Source organism: Macrobrachium rosenbergii, chromosome 59 (assembly GCF_040412425.1).
Source record: "Macrobrachium rosenbergii isolate ZJJX-2024 chromosome 59, ASM4041242v1, whole genome shotgun sequence".
NCBI classification, from domain to species: domain Eukaryota; kingdom Metazoa; phylum Arthropoda; class Malacostraca; order Decapoda; family Palaemonidae; genus Macrobrachium; species Macrobrachium rosenbergii.
In genome coordinates, this window is record NC_089799.1 from 19394902 (window position 1) to 19417401 (window position 22500).

Sequence of the window (22500 nt, forward strand, 5' to 3'; positions counted from 1 at the left end):
ATATATATATATATAATATACAATATACTGTAGTATACATGGTCGGCTATGAACACGCCATTTAGCAAAATCATCAAGGCTATTTTATTCTCTTAAAATGATATTACCAGAACACGTATCCGTCTAGAAATCGTTCAGAGATTCTCTCTCTCTCTCTCTCTCTCTCTCTCTCTCTCTCTCTCTCTCTCTCTCTCTCTCTCTCTCTCTCTCCCCTCTAAAACGCACGAGTAAATAAACACACTCCACTCTGAAACGTACGAGTCAGTAAATAAATTTCCTTCTCCTCCTAGACTCAGTTTTGAAAAAAGAAAGAAAGAAAAAATAAGATTCCTTCTCTCTCCTGCTCGACTCTGTTTTGAAAAATAAATAAAAAAAAAAAATCGAGAAACTTTTGCTGTCTCGTAAGGACAGCTACTTCTCATCGTTACGAAACAATAACAAAGAAATGAGGATGAAGGGTCTTCTTCTCCTACGTTAGGATGATCCGAGGAACCAACCAAAGGACCAGAGAGGCCAAGTTGAAAACAGAAGGGAGACTAAAGGAAAGCCAAGAAGATATCAAAAGGGAAAACAGTTTGATTTCCTATAGTTTTGATAATGTTTTCATATATTTCTTTATAAATTTAATTTTCACATCTCTTTTTCTATCTTGACCTGATTTGCATATTATATTCCTTTTTTTATGTTGCCTTTCATAATTCCTTTTTTCGTTTTACAGAGTTCGAAAGGTAATTAGCCCATTATATCAATACCTTTCAACAGTTGTTTATCATAGGTAAGAAATTCTTTTATTTTCTTTCATAAATCTTTTTTTTCGTTTTTCAGAGTTGGAAAGATAAGCCTAATGCCCATTATATCAATACTAAATACCATTCAACATTTGTTCATTATAGGTAAACGTTTCTTGCTATAATCCTACCATTCGGAAGCCAAAAAGAAACGAAGAGACTAATGTATTTTCTGTGCGTGATACTAAAGTGTCATGATTCATTTTACTTATATTGCAGACCTATATCAATCTTCTCAATAAACCCAAAACATAGTGATGAGTAAAAGAATGTTGCTATGAAATAATTTACTTTTCATGTTAAGGAAATAAAACGAACGATAAAGTTTTTACCTATGAGAACTAACCATGAAAGCTGATTCGACTGATGATCGACACCGAAACATTAGTATTTAATAAAGTGTATTATTTAAGCAAAGAACCAACAATAAGAAATTGAAAGATTTTGCTTCTGCCAGAATCGACATAAGCTTTATCACCTTAATAAATAATAAACTAAGTTAAAATTCCAACGGTTGAATGGTATAATTTTCCCCCAAATTTTCCGTGTAACCAATGAAATTACATATGATGCAACATTATGGAAAACACAATCCAGCTATGTATATCTTAATCCTTCTGTTTAAATTCTTGCGCCATAATAAGAAGGAGAAAGCTTAGTAAATGAACGCTCGCAGTTTTACAGAGTTTAGTTGTTCCTTTGGTTTTAAGCCCTGATTAAAGAGAAAAGGTGGCCGAAGAAGATTAATAAGGATAAAAAAAGAAGAGTATTATAAGATAGGAAACGACGGTAATAAAACAAAACCATGAAAGATAGTAGGATTATAAGCTCACGTTGTTTCTAGTTATCCCCTCATCGCTTCTCTGATGATTAGAGTGAAGCTTAAGTAATATATCACGCCGGACAAGAGAGCAAAGGTTAACTAATACAAAGGATCAGGTGGTTTTGGTCTGGTGTCCGAATATACTCCGTTGAGGTTCTCCTTTTATGTGTTAATTTGTTGTACGAATTGTGAGATGTGCGTGTATATACAGTATACATATATGAAAATATATTATTTCCGAGGTAGAGCGAATTGGATATTAAAGGACGTTTGTAGCTTTCTGATTGTATATGAATCACGGTGATGTGATAAATAGTCATAATATGGCTACGTGCGACAAACGCACTACACGGTCAACATGGCAGAGGTGGGTGGATATCGTCTCCAAATGCAAAACACCTGAGTTCGACGGGTGAGTTGATGGGAGGCGATATTCACTTATAACCTCTCTTGTGGCCGAATGGGTTAGTGCGTCCCTGTAGTCCTGAGTCCTCGTCCGTCGCTGGTTCGACCCCACGGGACAGTGGACTTATTATATATATATATATATATATATATATATATATATATATATATATATATATATATATATATATATATATATATATATATATATACATATATATATACATATATATATATATATATATATATATATATATATATATATGTATAAATGTATAATATATATATATATATATATATATATATATATATATATATATATATATATATATATATATATATATATATATCTATATATATACACACATATATATCTATATATATACACATACATACATACATACCTATCTAAAACGATGACTCTTGATGACCTAAGCTCGTAAATGATGGCTGAGTGAGATGTGACTTAGGAAAAAATGAAAATCTCACCATAAAAATGCATAAACATTTTATTTCTCTTTTTTGGGGGGTTTATGGTCTGCTAAATTTCACCTTGTCGTTGCAGAATCCCCCCCCAAATATAAGACTGGTACTGAAAATAAAGTAGTTTTTATTTCAGCATCGAAACGGTTTTAATTTTCTGTTTCTGTGCGGACTTTTTCAATTCACAACTCTATTTTTTCTTACGTAATAAGATTTACGTTAAAGGATTTTTAGGCCTAGCCCTCTTTGCGAAAACACGTAGTTTTAATGTTTTTATATCAGTGAAATGACGCATACATTATGGTTTCTTTAGCCTCTCACTAAATCTCGATTCTTATGTATGCCTGAAAAGCCAAATAGTTTCCAGTAGCTATCTGTGGGAACATATCAATTTTGCAATATCAATTCTTCCAAAACTCCATATTCAATAGCCAAAAAATGTGGTTATTTATTTACCTTACCATATTTTCACGAGCTAACGGAAGCCTCAAAAAATTAGTGTTCCGGTATCTGGCAATTTTATTTATAAAGTTTTTCTCCGGTTTTATAATAATTTTATTTATAAAGTTTTTCTCCGGTTTTATAATAAGTAAAATTTTTCCCGGTAACTGTGCATCTACAAATCACAGTTAGTACAGAAGTCTGGTGATGATGTGAAACGGATATGTTATTAATAAAAGTGAATTAAATAAATACAACGGTGTATAATAAACTATATAACCGTAAGCTTTTTGACTGGTTTTTAAATCAAGCTGGCTCTGACTCTGCACGGACTCTTGCTTCTTGAATATCCCACACTGATAAATAGGCGGTCTTCAGACACTATCACTTTTACAATAAAATGTCGAAGAATTATATTGGTCTCTTTATGCGTTCTCGTTACTCAATAAAGCTATTATTCATAGAAATAAAGAAAGGATATTACCTTGACAAGCAAATCTCTGTAATACTGAAGGCTAAAAGATGACCCAATAAAACAAAATGAAAGGTAATAAAACTCAAAAATAAAAAAAATAAAAATCTGCCTGGAAAAACAATATCGAGTACAGAAGGGTCAAAAATAACCAAGAACAATGAACCTTCCGGAAAGGGCCGTAAGGTTTTGATCTTTTGTCTTTCTCTCTTTCATTTCATTTTAGTTTTAACAAAGCCTCTCTCTCTCTCTCTCTCTCTCTCTCTCTCTCTCTCTCTCTCTCTCTCTCTCTCTCTCTCTCTCTTCGCTTTTTCCAGTGTTCCTTGTCTCCCCAGTTTTTTTTTTACTGTTTTTTTTTTTGCTTTCGTGTGAGAGAACGAGCAGTAAAAAGAAATCCTTCGCTAAAAAAAACACCCTAAATGAGTCTGCTCAATTTTTTTTTCTTCTTCGTTTGTATTTACTTTCTGGGGTTTTTTTTCACCCTTGCAAATACTTTAGTGCCTTCTCATTTTCTAGCCTTTTGTATTTTTTCTATTTTATTTCTCCTCGCAAACTTTTAGGTGCGTTCTGTTTCTCTTTCTTTTATTCAGCTCCAGGCAAGAGAAGTAATTGCTACTGAAAGTATATCGTACTTTTTCTTCATTTTGAAAAGAGTATTGATATCTAAATAATATCAGTATTTTTTCCTTAGATTTAAAAGATTATTAATATTTAAATAACAGCTGTATTTTTCCCTTAGATTTAAATGAGTATTGATATATCTAAATAATACTAGTACTTTCCCTTAGATTTGAAAGAGTATTAATATCTAAATAATGCTAGTATTTTTTTCCTTAGGTTTAAAAGAGCACTGATATCTAAATAATTCCAGTATTTTTTCCCAAGATTTAAATGAGTATTGGTATCTAAACAATACTACTATTTATTCCTTACACTTAAATATTTAAGTATTGATATTTATCAGGTTTGTATATTAATAAATATATATGACAAGGGAAGTATTACAGTATACGCAATAAGCACATTGGTAAAATATCTGATATGATTAGAAAATACAATAGATTTCACATTTCAGGCTAATTCGCATTTTTAAAGTAAACATTTTGTGGCAGTATCAACTATGATTAAAAAAAACAATTATAAAAATGACATCATCATGTTAATCACTAAAATGGTGAAAAAACGCCATACAGATGTAAGTGTAAATATATATTCAAAATCACATATGCAACGGGAGCCACCGTTAATCGGCTCGATTCTCCTTACTAATAAGATAAATACAGCAGGTTTTCGAAGCTCTCGTTTATATATATATATATATATATATATATATATATATATATATATATATATATATATATATATATATATATATATATATATATATATATATATATATAAATTATATAATATATATATATATATATATATATACACATATACATATATATATATATATATATAAATTATAATGTATATATATATATATATATATATATATATATATATATATATATATATATATATATATATATATATATATATATATATATATATATATATATATATATCTCGAGTCATCTGTCAGCCGTCTGTGTTACATCGATTCGCATGCCAAGATATCCTCTCATCATCATTATTATTATTATTATTATTATTATTATTATTATTATTATTATTATTATTATTATTATTATTATTCAGAAGATGAAACCTATTCATATGGAACAATCCCACGGGGGGCGACTGACTTGAAATTCAAGCTTCCAAAGAATGTGGTGTTCATTAGGAAGAAGTTATTATGAATAATAACTTTATTGGATAATGAGAATGTATAAAAAAGGTCCCATGTAGCTTTCCTTCAGCTGTTTATTGTAAAAATATTTGTGTCTGAAGACCTCACAGATTCACTTATTTTCATTGTGGGATAACAGCTTTATTAAATAATGAGTGCGTGTAAAGAGGCCTAAGATATTCTTTCGACATGTTATTGTAAATATATATAATATATATATATATATATATATATATATATATATATATATATATATATATATATATATATATATATATATATATATATATATATATATATATATATATATATATATATATATATATATATATATATATATATAGTATATATAATATACATTTATATATATATATATATATATATATATATATATATATATATATATATATATATATATATATATATATATATATATATATATATATTTATTAAGGCTTATAACAATAATGGACTTTTTCACCAAAACACAATTAACCGAACAAAGCGTCACGGGTGAGTGGTATCACACTACCAATCAAAGAGCAGAATGACTCGAAGATGTATTGAACAATAGGAGAGAATTCCAAGAAGAGAATTCGTGAAGAAAAATGAAAAGGAATTGGGTAAGGAACCGCATGATGGCTACGACATCGGGGAAATCTCGCCGAAACCTGACCGGGAAATAAAAACTTGATTAACAGGCCTTCAGCCCCGAGTTTTATTCCTGACGAAAAGATGCCATAAAGATTTGCTCCCCGGACGGAGACGAAGCCGGAAGAGGCAGATTTCATTATCCCGGTCATCGGATGTTTTCGAAGGAGGCGGCGTCGTATTTCATAATAAAAGAAAAATCCGGCGGTCGTAAAGGACGGTTTGCGACAACCACTCACACTGCCTAAGAGAGCCATAAACCCGCGGCGTCCCTGCGTCCTGACGTCGCCGTTTTCCATTTATGCAAAACTTCGCTATTCGCCGAACGGCACGTCGGCGGGGCGTCCAATGGCCGCGTGGAAAAATAAAGGTGCTCGTGCAATGCCCTTTACAGTTGTTGCTTTTTACGTCAAAAAAAAAAAAGACAGTACCAGCTACGTCTTTTATTAGCTGTAACGTTGGCTGCACAAGACACAACAAAACAATACGATCAGGGAAGAGAAGAAGAGTTGATGGCAAACATGTAGCTTCAAGATTTGGTTGACAAACACAGCAGCAGCAAAAATTACAATATATAATAATAATAATAATAATAATAATAATAATAATAATAATAATAATAATAATAATAATAATAATAATAATAATAATATCCCTAGAGGGAACTGAAACTGTGGATTACAATAAGATCGTCTAAGGAAAAGAAAGATTAAGTGTTCTATTTCTATGCAAAATACAAAACCCCATTCATTAATGTATATCAAAATTGGAGAAAGACATCTTATAAGAGTAGTCGGGTTAAGAAAAGATGGAACAAAGTTAGAAAAAATGCAAATGTGAAGAAAAAACATTGGAATAGGTAGAGGACTGAAATGATCTGGTCGCATGCGAAGAGTTACACAAATCAGCTGGGTAAAAGGTCTCAGTAATGGGGTAATGTCGAAAGCATTTGGATACAGGGGTTCCTGAGGTTATTTCCAGGAAACGGAAGAGTGAATGCAGAGAAGGGACGATTAAATCTATGTGCTAATGGTGAGCTTTTCTGTAGGTATGTGACGCTGCGTTGATGCTAGCTATGTTTATTGTAGATTAAACATTATTCATTGTCTGGTTTTTATTTGGGGCCTCTTCTGAATGTACTGTTACGAGTAATGATGATGATGATGATGATGATGAGGAGGAGGAGGAGGAGGAGGAGGAGGAGGAGGAGGAGGAGGAGGAGGAGGAGGAGGAGGAGGAAGAAATAAGTCAAACTTAAAAAAAATAAATGTTTTTAATATCACCTCCTAATAATTGAAATGTCTTTTCTACATGAAAAAAAGAGGAAAGGAACACTTGAAATGTTACTGAGAAACTAACAAAAACATCATTTAATCTCGTAAAAAAAAACAAAAAAAAATAGACCGCATCCCAAAACAAGAGGCGCCTCCTCTCTCCTCGAGAGATTATTAACACATCAACGCCTGAAGCCTTTCGTCCAAATTACAGACACACGCGTTCAATCAGTCGCGATTCGACGATATTCGGTCCAGAGTGTTCCTTTCAAGTGTTCCTTTCACTTCCGGCCATTCCCCTCATGTTCCGTGGCTCTGTTTGAAGACCGTAATTGACGCGAAGGTCTCGCGGACCACATGAATAATAAGGGAGCTGCTGCTGCATTGGAAGATAATTGCAAGTCAATCAATCAATGACGCGATCCTCACTCAGCAGCGACGACGAAGCGGTGGCAGGCGACGACAAACGCCTACACATTGGCGAGGCTTCCTTCGACTCTCGGCGATTAATCAACATTCCAGCGGTTGGGGGAAGATGGGGTTGGGGGTTGGGGGAGGGGGAGCCAAAACCGTCATTATGAAACTTAGATTGGGGTTCGCAAAGCATGATGTCTTTAATAAGTTCCTCGCAATTGGAGAAACTCGGAAACTCTTCCGTTAATGCCATTGGCTCTTCGGAATAACCATTTTGCCTTGTTCGACAGACTAATTGGTCTTTCAAACTTGCAACTTGCTGGGGAGAATGCACTAGCATAAGACATGTGTCAGCTTGAAGTATTGAAACATATCACTTACCTGCCATATCTGACGCCAGCGGGTACATTGAATTTTTTTACTACAGTTACTTTATACAGAAATGGGAAATGTGGTTTCCAAGAGTTATATCTTGATGAGCATAGAGGTTTTGAGAACAGGTAATCATGCATGCGCTCAAAATAAACATATTTCTTATGTGTTGTGTCATCAAATATTCACATCCTTTTCAATAAATTACAGGTACTTTATGCAGAAACGGTAAATGTGGTTTCAAAGAGTTATATCTTGATGAGCGTAGTGGTTTTGAGAAGAGATAAACACGCATGAGTTCAAAATAGTTCCTGGTATACTGTGTCATCAAATATTCACATCATTATTAATAAAGACTAGGAATATACCGAATCATATATCCGCATATTAATGAAGATCTTATCATACAATTTCTTCATCTCTGTCAAATAAAAAAAAAGCCTATAGAATCACCGTTTAATTATATAACCCCTTCAATTCCGTTGTATTTTATGAAGACCTTATCACACAATTTCTCCATCTTCATAGTGCAACTGCGAGGTCTTCCTCCTGTTACACCTCTAAAACCTTTTACTCTCAGTTTCCCTTTGGGCGCTAAATGACCTCATAGGTACTTATCCTTTGGCCTTATTTTTATATTTCATTTCATTATAATCCTGAAATATTTTGTTACTAAGTAATAATCAATACTTAATTAAACGACTGAATATTAAAACAATTAATCAGATAATTCGTAGATGTGTGAGGGAAGTTTAAAAAAAGGTATATCAAGAGTAAAATACATTTCTTCTAAGATTTCCTTAGATCATTTTTTTTCACGCGTACAATACATTACAGTAAACCTCGATATATCGAATTACTTGAGAAGTTTATTAAAATGATTTCCTCCCCTCAAAGGACAAAAAAAAAAAAAAAAAAAAAAAAACCACCCTAAAAAATATGCGGTTAATGATGAAACCCCATCAATTCTTTCGTCGTATTTTAAAACCAAGTATTCTTTAGCCTGTCATGTTTAGACTGTTATGACACATGCTTTGCACCTCGCGAGAAATCGATAGTGAGATTAATGATCCCGCACCGAAATCCGGGAGGGCCCTGGAGAAACAACACTCGAACTGAAGTGGCGAGAAACAGTTATTGAGAACCAATACTCACGCTGAGGTGTCTGTTGTAGGTGACTGAGAATCGATCGTCGTTGCTGTAGGTTTGTCTTCCGACTGTGATGAGGTGGTGATCTCGCATCCTTATCCAGGACACCTGAGGAGAGAGACAGAAAAAAAAAAAATTGTTTTTATTATTATCCTTCAGAAGATGAATCCTATTCCTATCGAACATGCCCACTAAAGGGGCCACTGACTTGACATTCAAGCTTTCAAAGAATGTGGTGCTCATTAGGAAGTAAGAGAAAGTAAAGGGAAACAGAAAGAAGAGATCTCACTAATTAAGAAGAAAAAATAAATTGATAAATTAATAACTAGATAAAAATGTATTAAAAAGCGTCACACGGTTTGGAGAAAAGATAAAAGATACACAGACTTTAACAAGATTTTTTCTACCCCTGCAATTGTATTTGATGATTCTATTTCGTGAGTACTTCCATCCTTTATGCAACATCGGCACTTATGATACCCTCCTTTTATTTTTGAGTATGGTGCATGCATATATATATATATATATATATATATATATATATATATATATATATATATATATATATATATATACACACATACATGCATACACATTATATATATATATATATGTGTATATATATACACATATATAATGTGTTGAGTCTATTACAGTAACCTCGAAATAAAGAATTACTTTGGTTTATTAAAATAATTTCTTCTGTTCAAGGGGGCAAAACACTCTCTCTCTCTCTCTCTCTCTCTCTCTCTCTCTCTCTCTCTCTCTCTCTCTCTCTCTCACACACACATACACATATATATGCGCGCGCGCGCGTGTGTGTGTGTATTATAGTTTTTTGCCTCTTGAACAGAAGAAATCATTTTAATAAACCTCAAAGTAATTCGATATTTCGAGGTTTACTGTAATATAATCAGCACATAAAAAATTGTATATATATATGTATATATGTATATATATATATATATATATATATATATATATATATAATGTTTATATATATATATATAAATAATATTCAATGCATCAAATATAGTTAGAAAGACAGCTAAAAATATATAAACGTACGTAAATCCAAAAGATTTATTTGCCAAATCTCAACAATATAAACAGTCAGCTGGAGTTTCTCGCAAACAAAAGCTATGCGTAAATACAAAAGCACCACCACTTACACGCAGATACACTTTCAACAAACATATGCTAACAATCTATTATATGATACCGTTGAGCGGATCAGCACAGGAATCGATGGATTTTAATTGATGTTGTTAAATTACCTACAGACCTCTTGTTTTCGCAAATGGAAGAATATGCGATGCAGTTAAGTGTCGATCGGTGACGGAACAAATACTGACAATTATTTTATTTTCTTTTTTTTTTGTAATGACAATCTTCTTGGTAGGTTTCACGTCAGTCGAATCATTACTTCATCCTGTATTTATTAACTAAGAGGAGAAAACAAATGTCAACAGCTTTCAGCGAAAATATCATATTCACTTATTCTTTGCTGTTGTTTCATTCTCTGAGCTTCAGTTAGACTAAGAAAGGATTCATATTTCCCATAATTCATTGAACTCTTGACAGCGTCCTTGAAAGAATGACGTGAACGATTATAAAAAAGAAAAGCACTTAGTCCTTAATTCACCGCTTAGGAAATATGCCAGTATTAGACTCAAGATTCGATTTCAGGGCGAATAAGAATTATTTAACCACCTCTCTCTCTCTCTCTCTCTCTCTCTCTCTCTCTCTCTCTCTCTATAATCAAAGTTGACCAACGCGAAGTAAGCATAATTTCATGGAGTTAGAAAACTGGCACTAGCATTTGTAATAGCTATTGACATTTACTGACCACACTGCTATTATAGTCCACTGACCACTTTTAGTTCAATAGTGGTCAGTGGACTAACAGTGTGGTCAGTAAATGTCAATATATAGCTATTGCAAATACGAGTGCCGATTTTCTAGCTCCGTGAAATTATGCTTACTTCGCGTTGGTCAACTTTGATGAGAGAGAGAGAGAGAGAGAGAGAGAGAGAGAGAGAGAGAGAGAGAGAGAGAGAGAGAGAGAGAATGGTTAAATCGTTCTTCCTCTCGCCCTGTCTAAATGATATTGAAAAGGATGATATCCTGAGTCTACTACTCAGGATGATAGTAACGGTTAATACTGGTACGGAGGTCAACAGTGTGCAAGGTAAGAATTAGCTCAACAACTCAGATAATTTAACATTTCATAATGGATCGCTAGTGAACAATGAGAGAACTTCCCCCTCCCCGCATCCTCGCCCAGTACTTAGTATAGTATTGCATTGTCCTCCTGATTTAAAACATAAAGTAAACAGACTTTGTTTTATGTTTTTTAGTTTTCTGCAAAAGAAAACTAGTGAGATGGCTTTTTGTCTGTTCTTCCGCACTTTTCCTGTCCGCCCTCAGATCTTAAAAACTACTGAGGCCAGAGCGCTGCAAATTGATATGTTGACCATCCACCCTCCAATCATCAAACATATCAAATTGCAGCCCTCTAACCCCAGTAGTTTTTATTTTATTTAAGGTTAAAGGTGGCCATAATCGTGCTTCTGGTAACGATATACGATAGGCCACCACCGGGCCGTGGTTAAAGTTTCGTGGGCCGCGGCACATACAGCATTATACCGAGACCACCAAAAGATAGATGTATTTTCGGTGGCCTTGATTGTACGCTGTAGCGGCTGTACAGAAAACTCGCTTGCGCCCAAGAAACTTCGGTGCATTTTTTACTTGTTTTTATTTTTCCTTGTGACATATACCTTGCGTAAAGCTGAGTTTGTGTGTAAGTGACGTCCTTATTTATTGCTGGTGAATTTAATTGTAAGTACGGTATTATTCGCACAGTCTCTTTTAGGTTCCTGCCGTTCTATAAACTGATATCAGCTACAGAAATTCGATTATTCTAGTCTTTCAGAGATATCTCCGTTTTCTGAGTTAGCAAAAGCTGAAACAGCAAGGCTAAGCATTGCGCAAATATTGCTAAATATTTCATATTATGGATATCAAGTAATGCGCTTTCCAAATAAATATTATGTTATTGTGTTAAGAAAAATAATACTCGTAAGACACGGTTCTTCACCAACAAAAAACTGGGAGCAAATTGTTAAGATAATTCTGGACAATTGCAATCAACGCAATGACAAGATTTTCATGAATTCATTTTCGACGACCAGATGGAAATGTTTCGTCGAGAATACAGGAATTTCAATCAGACTGGAGAGCCATCCATCACTATCTGCTTCGCAAAAGCATTACTCTTCAAAAAAATCCCTCTGAACTTTGGCATTATAAGAGACGGAATCATCTCTCCACAATCTATAATGTCATTATAACAGATTTTCCTTATTGTTCGTTGCGTTCTTTATACTCTACTAAAGGGAAGAACATTATACAAATGGCAGTAATTCATATTGATAAGATTTCATTCTACAGCTCAAACCTAATGGCCAATTCAGTAAATATTTTGTAATTTGATTCATTTTAAATTTATTTGCTATGTTGGGAAAATTGCAAGAAACTTTCAAATTACCTGGCTATAAAAATTGCTCTTATATAGAAAGAAATAACTTGCTGATAATCACAAAATCAAGTGATGCATGAACTAATTAGCTTTTAAAATTATTGTTAGTGGGGATTAAATTTTGATGAACTTTACAGTAGGCAATTACTTAGAGGGTGCATTTTCCAAAGTTTTGCTGAGCTTCAGTACTAATCATCATTATTCATATACCCTTATGATAAAAATTTGTACATGTATCTATTTTTTTTTTTTTTTGTTATTGAAGGTTAAAAATAATATGTGATGGATGGATGTATGATATTTAGGGCAAAAGCCCAGGCACTGGGACCAAGAAGGCCATTTAGCGCTGTAATGAAGAGAAAATAAATTTTGTTAAGGTAAAGGAATTTATGAATTAATGAAGGAAATTATTAATAAATAAAATTGAGTGATGTGACCAACAAATAAAGATATGAAGTTTAATGATTGATGTGATATATAAATTATAAAAAATTTAATGTCATTAAAATTCTGTGCGATGTAATAAATATATTAGGAAAAAAATTAAATATCGTTAAAAATTTTTATACACTTTATAACAGAGATGACAGCAGAAATATCTGCTTCATCTCCCAAAATATCAAAGAGAGATTTAGTCTTTTCTGGTTCTAAATAAGTCAACCTGATATTCCCCTAAAATAAAATGTTGACCATAATTCATAACTAGTCCTCTCCCACACTTTATTATAAACTTTATGTCAAATGATTTTTATTGTTTAAAATCATACATCCTTAGAAACTAACTTTTTGTAGAACGTGTCAGGAATATCTAATTATTCTGCTTTATCTTTTCTTTATCAGTTATCTCAACAATATCAGTCATGAAATATCAACCGTAGTATTCTTGTAAGATGACTTTTATTGTTTACAAATTTATACACCTTGAGAAACTTGCTTTTTTTTTTTTTTTTTAGATTGTGGCAGAAATACTGATTTAGCTTGCTTTATCTTTTATGAGTCATCTCAAAATTATTACCAATGGAATAACCATCATGGTATTATTTGCTTTTCGATCAAGAAGGCATTGACCTAAAAGATATACTTGTGGCTTTCCTTTTTATTACTACTGTCTATTTCTCTATTTCGTAAAGATATAGAATGGACATTTTTGTTAATTATTAAAAAGCAGAAGTTCAGACTGATGTTACGAAGATTGAATTATTATTTGCTTTGCGAAGAAGAAGGCATAGACCAAAACGATATACTTGTGGCATTTCCCCATTGATCAAGAAGGTTTTGACCAACACCACTTATTTCGCCAAGAATGAATAAAAATGGACATTTGTTTTTCTTATGATTATTTCTAAGCGCACGATCAGACTGAAGTTATAAAAACTGAATTACTAACTTTTCTATTACGAAGACATAGACCAAAATGGTATCCTTGTGGTATTTTCTTATTGATCATAAAAGTTTTGACCAACACTGCTAACTTCTTAAAGAATAAATAAAAATGAACATTCGTTTTTTCCTTATGATTATTAATAAGCGCACGATCAAAATGAAGTTATGAAAACTGAATTACTTGATTTTCCATTAAGGAGGCATTGACCAAAGTGATATACTTGTGACATTTTCTTATTGATCTTCAAGGTTTTGACCAGCACTGCTTATTTCGTAAAGAATGAATAAAATTACATTTATTTTTTCTTATGATTATTAATAAAGGCACGATCAGACTGAAAGGTTATGAAGACCGAATTACTTGCTTTTCGATTAAGAAGGCATTAACCAAAGTGATATACTTTTGGTATTTTCTTACTGATCATAAAAGTTTTGACCAACACTGCTAATTTCGCAAATAATGAATAAAAATGGACATGTTTCTTTTATGATTATTAATAAGCGCACGATCAGAATGAAGTTATAAAAACTGAATTACTTGATTTTCCATTAAGGAGGCATCGACCAAAACGATATACTTGTGGCATTTTCTTATTGATGATAAAGGTTTAGAGACTAACGGTGCTTAATTCTTAAAGATTTCATAAAAATAGACATTTGTGTTTTTACTTATGATTATTGATAAGCGCACGATCCGAACGCAGTTATGAAAACTGAAGACTTCTGAAACAAAGTCATACACGTATTAATTATAAGGGCATTTGCATCGCAGGCAGCGCTCTCCTGGTCTCCCGGACTTCGAATAACAGTTTCATATTCATGATGGACAGCATTTGGTTCGAATCATATGCGAAGAGTTTTTTTATTAAGAGATGTCTCACTGGGTTATGAAAACATGTGAGGTGGGGGGAACCTGAACGAATTTTACATATTTCTTTTTTTTTTTGGTGTTGTCGGTCAAAATGAATGACCGAACCGAAGGCCATTTCGTGGAATGACAAAAATGAACTATTCAAAAGAGGAACTGCAGTGGCGGTAAAAAAAAAAAAAAAAAAAAGGGGGAGTTGTGTAAATGCTTCCAAAACCCTTGAAATATTTTGGACGCGATTACGCAAAGAATAGCCGAATTGAGATTGAATCCCATATCTTTTACAACAAACGAGCGTCGCTGTAAACGCTCTTTCCCCATCTATAAAATTGTATTGCTGATGCTCCAAACCCATATATCCGAACGATCTAGTGCTACAAAATGTAGGTTCGACGAATCAAAAGGATCTTCCCATATTGCGAGTTTTTTTTTTTTTTTTCTGGTCGGGCTGGGTACTCAAACATTATGGGAAATACGCGACATTACTCTAAGAGATATGTTTTGTAGTGGTATTGTGACTTAATGGATGAATATATTCATTGCCGAGACAAAGATGACGAATCTTTACTCTTATGTGAATGAATATCTTCACAGCAATATCATTTATTTAATAATAAAGGTGTTCGAAAAGCTATACATGGTCATTATTTACTCAAAATGTATCAGCGAGTAACAAATAAATAAGTCATTAACATTAAGGAACACTACACGGGATAATGATCTCATAATTCTCGATAAATACTATTAAATGACGCTCCTTTATAGTAGTGGTCCAGTCAGGAATTGTAATGGCATTAAATGGAAAAAATCTATTTACTGTAGAAGAGATGGGCCTAAAAATTCTCTCCGAAATGGCCTAATAATCGACATTGTCCTAATTTATGACTATAGCGTATGTTTCATTAAACCTGTGATTATTTGTGCCTAAGATCTCTTGTTCTTAATAAGAATGTTCAATGACTGCAGGATAAAATCACATTGTATATTCTACTTCCTAGGAAGTGTTGGTGGACGGAGGCAGGTGAATATTTAAGCTCAATCAATACGTATGACACTTAAAAGATTCATGGAGGGATTTGCTGCTTTAATCATGTGACCAGTTTATTTCTGTTTCCCTGGCGAGAATTTCTAATCTTCAACGAATATTTTAAGTAATGCAGCAAAAGATAACCACATAATTGCATTAAATATGTAGAAGGTAAAAGAAATGATGCTGATATGTAATAAGCAAGAAAGCCTTTTTTCGTAAGTTTCTAAATCAGTATTAACACTAGGGAGGTATATAACAAAAACGATAGTATTAGGAAAACAAACTGGCAGGAGCCTGACATTTTCAAAGGATATTATTATCAAGATCTCCCCTCTCCTGAAATGGAAAATTCGTCGACGGTTCTAAGTTTTCAACTCAGTCTTTCACCCTTCCGTCATTATTCGCTCTTAGTGCGGATAAATAAACGCACATTCTAGTCTTTAAACTAGAGAGTAATGCGCCGAAGTTTCTTCGGCGCAATCGAATTTTCTGTACAGCCGCTACAGCGTATAATCAAGGCCACCGAAAATGGATCTATCTTTCGGTGGTCTCGGTATAAGGCTGTTTGAGCAGCGGCCCATGAAACTTTAACCACTGCTCGGTGGTGGCATATCCTATATCGTTGCCAGAAGCACGATTATGGGTAACTTTAACCTTAAATAAAATAAAAATTATTCAGGCTAGAGGGCTACAATCTGGTATGTTTGATGATTGTAGGGTGGATGATCAACATACCAATTTGCAGCCCTCTAGCCTCAGTAGTTTTTAAGATCTGAGGGCGGACAGGAAAAAGTGCGGACGGACAGACAAAGCCGGCACAATGGTTTTCTTTTACAGAAAACTAGAAAAGGCAGAGCTAAATAATGTATATGCAGCGCCAGTTTATCGAATGAAATCAATCGATCAATATAAACCTTAAACCTAAGCAACCGCAGAATTCACGCGGAAAGACACATCACCGATGCACCCAGAGATTTCAACGAAGGAAAAAAATTCTCAATGAAATTTAAAAATTCTCCTTCTTTCATCCACTTCCAATGCTGCGGCCTCAAAAGGATATTATAAAAATAATTTCAATATTTTCTTCGTGACAGGAACGACGTTCGCCTCGTGGGATGGGGATGGGGGTGGGGTGGGGAAGTTATAAATGGAAGATAAAAAAAGACAATGTAAAGCGAGGACTCACAATTGAAGAAATAAGTTTGATAAAAATTATATTAATCATTCTTATCTCTGCGTTTTTTGTTGGTGTATTCTACATAATATATATACACTTCTCTTGAGAGGTGTATGTATATTGGTGTATTCTGCATAATATATATTCACACTTCTCTTGAGAGGTGTATGTATACTGGTGTATTCTGCATAATATATATTCACACTTCTCTTGAGAGGTGTATGTATACTGGTGTATTCTGCATAATATATATCCACACTTCTCTTGAGAGGTGTATGGATACTGGTGTATTCTGCATAATATATATCAACATTTCTCTTGAGAGGTGTATGGATATTGGTGTATTCTGCATAATATATATCAACATTTCTTTTGAGAGGTGTATGGATATTGGTGTATTCTGCATAATATATATCAACACTCCTCTTGAGAGGTGTATGCATATTGGTGTATTCTGCATAATATATATCCACACTTCTCTTGAGAGGTGTATGGATATTGGTGTATTCTGCATAATATATATCAACATTTCTCTTGAGAGGTGTATGGATATTGGTGTATTCTGCATAATATATATTCACACTTCTCTTGAGAGGTGTATGCATATTGGTGTATTCTGCATAATATATATTATATATACTTCTCTTGAGAGGTGTATATGTTTTGTATTCTGCATAATATTTATTAATATTCAGATGTATGGATATTGGTATTCTGCAAAATATATTCTCAACATTTCTACTTGAGAGGTGTATGGATATTGATCCACAGAATTTCTGCATAATATATATCAACATTTCTAATTGAGAGGTGTATGGATATTGGTTATTCTGCATAATATATAAAACTCCTCTTGAAATGGAAATTTTGTATTCTGCATAATATAAATCCACACTTCTCTTTGAGAGGTTCTATGGATATTGAAATTCTGTCTAATATATATCCACACATTATTTGCTCGTGACAAACGATTGGTGTATTCTGGCAATACATTGTTCTTTATCACTCTCTTCAGAAAACAATCTTTTGTCAGATGTTGTTTTTGAGTTAATATTCAATCTATGCCTTTTACAATGAAAAAATTTTCCGCAATTATATACGTTTTTCTCAGGCTCCATCTCCAATGCATTTGACGTAAACATATCTTGTTTGTAATTCTACCATATCAGAATAGCTGCCTTATTTGCTATCCTGATACTTTAAACCACAGTGAAATGGAGATTTTGCAGTTACAAGAGAAAATTATTTTGGCAGTTTCAAGAGAGAGAAACGTTGGGTTTCTACGAACATTGTTATGGAAGACAAACGATCGGTTTCCTGGCAACTTTCTTTATCGCTCGCTTGAAAACGTCTTTACGATGTTTTTATAGTTGTATCGATTTGACTATGTTAAAAGCATTAACCATACGCATTTATTCCATCTCCAATGTGATATGACGTAAACAGTTTTGCCTGTACAAGTTGGAATATCAGAATAGCAGCGAATATGCTGCTATCAAACAAACCTGAATAATTGAGCTTCAATGCTGCGGTCAATTATTTTGGAGGAATATCAAAAGAGGAGTTCAATCTTTTCTTATTGTTATGTAACACGTCAGTTCCCTGGATTTCTGTAGAGAAATGCTTCGGGTTTTTATATGGTATAAATTTGACTAGATAAAAAAGTGCAATGAACCATACGATTTATTTATAAGAAAGTAAGGGACTGATAAAAATTTGCATAAACAATTGGATTCTTATGCTTTGCATATTTTTGCAACTATAAACACATGGAATAATTCACGAACAACGTAACGAGGTGATACAAAGACTTATGACATGTTTAAATAAAGGAACACATTCCTGGACGTGTAGTTAAGTATATACTGAAGTTGGAAAAACAATTTTTATGAATAAATCATCGAAATTCGAAATAAATGATAAGTAAGCAAAGGAATACGTGCTTGGAAGCAAATTATGTTCAACTGCTGCTTGTACCCCAAGTAACACTCACAAATCTAAATACCCATCAGCTCAGCGTATAAACATTCCTAATGATTTTCGCGACCAGGTAACTGCACATGATTGTGAACAACTTTCTAAGAAAGGGTTAACGTGTAACAAAATCTCTCAACACAATCTACACACACACACACACACACACACACACACACACACACACACACACACACACACACACATATATATATATATATATATATATATATATATATATATATATATATATATATATATATATATATATATATATATATATATATTTATTTTTTCATTATATATAATATATATACATATATATAAAAATATATATATATACAATTATATGTATATATAAATGGAGTTTTTGTGAAGATAATGAATGAGAGATATCAAGCGTAAATTAGACAAGGCGAAAAAAATAGCGTTGCAATAATAAAAAGAATCGGTTTCTAGGAAAAGACTTATTAATTTTTTCCGAGTAGAAGAGAAATGATTGATGCCTTATAGTTACTTGCGTCCATGGACTCTTCTCTTTGTCGTCTTCCTACCAACTGTAACTCTCTCTCTCTCTCTCTCTCTCTCTCTCTCTCTCTCTCTCTCTCTCTCTCTCTCTCTCACCTCGCAGCATGTTTCTCGCTTGCAGTAATATGACTCAAGCATAGAATGTCAGTTTACCAAAGAGATTAAATTCCTTTATCTCGACAAGAACTACACAGCAAGTAATGAATAAATTCCTACCAGCTTACCAAGTCCCGAGCTGAGGACGACATATACGCTTCTGTGTTGATTTTAGTTTTTATTATAAAACAGTTATTTACAGTTGAATCCCGCTCTGAGCCGACACCGGGAATTCTGAGAAGTTTCGCTCGTAAATCTTGCTTTCGGTTGCAATCTCAAATGTTCTTCTTATCCTTTTCTTTTTTTTTACAATGTTGCAATGATTTTTTTTTCATTTTCATTTTTCTCTGTTTTTTTTTCGAGTTATCGTCGTTCTTAGGACGAACAAAAATGATCAGATTTTCGTTAAAATAAAACGAAAAGAATGGATGTAGTCTATAGGATTTTTAGAAATAAAAAAAAATAAAAGAATAAACAGAAATGCTGATAATTCCTAGCAGCGCAACACAGAGCGAGACATTCATAAAAACACAAAGACTAAAAATAACAAACATGAACAATAATAAAAAATGTAAAGACTTTCTAAAGGCAGACGCTGAGGTCGTAAAATGTATAAAAATCCAAAATGAAAGAACTCTATGGGTATTGAATACATAGTAAGTCGCCACCATACAGAAAATATTACACCTCCGCATCGACACTTAAATATCCCCTCACCACATATAAATTTTCGGTAGAAATTTATGGAAAATATTTATTGGTCTTCAGTACTGTTTATGGCCCATATCGGGAGAAACGGGACACCAGGGGTTGAGAATGAAGAGGCTGTTATAAACATATATAGAGCACTGCAGTGGAATGATATCTCACTTACTTGAAAAATTACATTAACCGAAATTAAATTACTGGCCAGTTGATTTTAACCAGAATCGTTCAGAGTGACAAGAGGATTGGTTAAAAATGAACAAAGTTTATTCGTTAGCAATGAAAAACCAAAGATGACTACTGTTATCGAAGACAGCTGCTTGTTACTCCTAGCGAACGAAAATTTTGATATCTATGTTTCGACTTGAATGGAATGATCAATAAATTGTTTTTAATTATCTTTCTGCCTAGGAGCCAGAGGTTCAGTATTTAAGAAATGGACTTTTTTACCCAGTTTGTTACATCTTACAAACGAAGTTCTGACACATAAGAGTCCTAGAAGTGATCAGTGAAGTGGACGGCCTCACCCATGAAAACTGAATTAGTATAAATGTGGGTAAAATACTAAATATTAAATTCGTAGACAACTTTGGGAAAGATGTTATTTAGCTCTGACGCTGACCAAAACTACATGACAAACAAGTGAAAAAATGCGCCGAAGAAACGTTTTCTGTACACCGTATACTGCTGTGTGAAACTCTCAGCCACGGCCCATGAAACTCTCAGCCGGCCGTGGTGGCCTGTCTTGTTGAGGTGCCAGACGCACGATCATGGCTAACTTTAACCTTAAATAGAATAAAACTACTGAGGCTAGAGGGCTGCAATTTTGTCTGTTTGATGATTGAAGGGTGGATAATCAACATACTAATTTGCAGCCTGAGCCTCAGTAGTTTTAAGGTCTGAAGGCGGACGGACAGACAAAGCCACCTCAATAGTTTTGTTTTACAGAAAACTAAAATGAAACATCATCAAAAGTGATGGCGGTGCCGGTGGACTAACAGAGATCCCTGCTACTGTTTAGAAGTGAATACCTGAGTAAGCTCCATTTGTTAGAACAAAAGATGCACGCAATCAGCAAGAAGCACCATTAATTAAAAAAATTTGTCAGCTCTATTTCAGAGGGTGAACAGAGGCTCTATGGTGTAAGAGAAACCAGCTCATCTTTAAGATATTATCATCAGAGGCTGTTTTCTCGAAACCAAAGGATGGGGGTAATATTATTAAAGACATACCATGTGGGTGGTTGAGGGCAGTTAATTTTAATTATAGAAGTAATATGAACTGAAAACTCCAGCAAAAGGAAGAACAGTCTATTAGCCCATCAACAAAGAATCTAAAACAACCTTCACATAGTATCAGATTGAGGATGTTTTAAAGGATGAGGATAAAACGGAAGACTCATTTCTTCTCATGACGCTTCATTTCTTCTCAGAGTAGTAAATTAAATTTACATTAATTTTTCTAGTATAACCGACATCCCTTGGGTCTTCCAGTTTTAGTAGAATATTTCAGAGTGGTTCCCCACATCATTCGCCAGATTTTTTTTTGCAAGGCTTGCCAAAACTATATCCTTTCATATGGGAACCTGTTGAATATGACCCATGTTGTCCAGACACATGTCAGCAATACAGTTTTGAGGCCGAGGGACCAGAGAGTGCGCTGCACTGAAAGATGATGAAATCATTGCGTTTTTCAATTATCGAGCTGAGCGTACATCAGTGGATGAAACAATAAACCCGAGTACTTTACCAAGAACAGAAAACGCCATGGAGAAGCAAGTAGCACTGTATATGCAAATAAATTAGGATCTTTTATACAAGCTAGACAAACGGGAATGCAAAGCCTTAAGGCAAGAAGTACTTGATGTTGTCGTTGCCACCTAAGCTTAAGATAGTAAGGGGAGACATTATTAAAAGATTTCTTTGTGTGATCTAGTCATCAAAATTATACCAGAGAAAGAGCTCACGGAACAAAGGAATGTCATTTATTAATGTATTACCTAGATATTAACTTCCTTCCTGTCTTACATGGGAAATATTTAGTTGCTATACTCACTCACACACACACACACACACACACACACACGCGCGCGCACACATATATATGTGTGTCTGTGTGTATGTAAATA

General features: G+C 33.6%; 1 protein-coding gene across 1 annotated transcript in view; it reads right to left on the minus strand.

Moving 5' to 3' along the window:
• The window catches only part of LOC136837459 (zwei Ig domain protein zig-8-like), a 467588-nt gene that overhangs the window by 241285 nt on the left and 203803 nt on the right, over positions 1-22500 (minus strand). Inside the window, exon 6 of the mRNA XM_067102240.1 lies at positions 9074-9175. Coding sequence (XP_066958341.1) covers positions 9074-9160 — 87 coding nt within the window. The 5' untranslated portion in view covers positions 9161-9175. The remainder of the gene's footprint in view (positions 1-9073; positions 9176-22500) is intronic.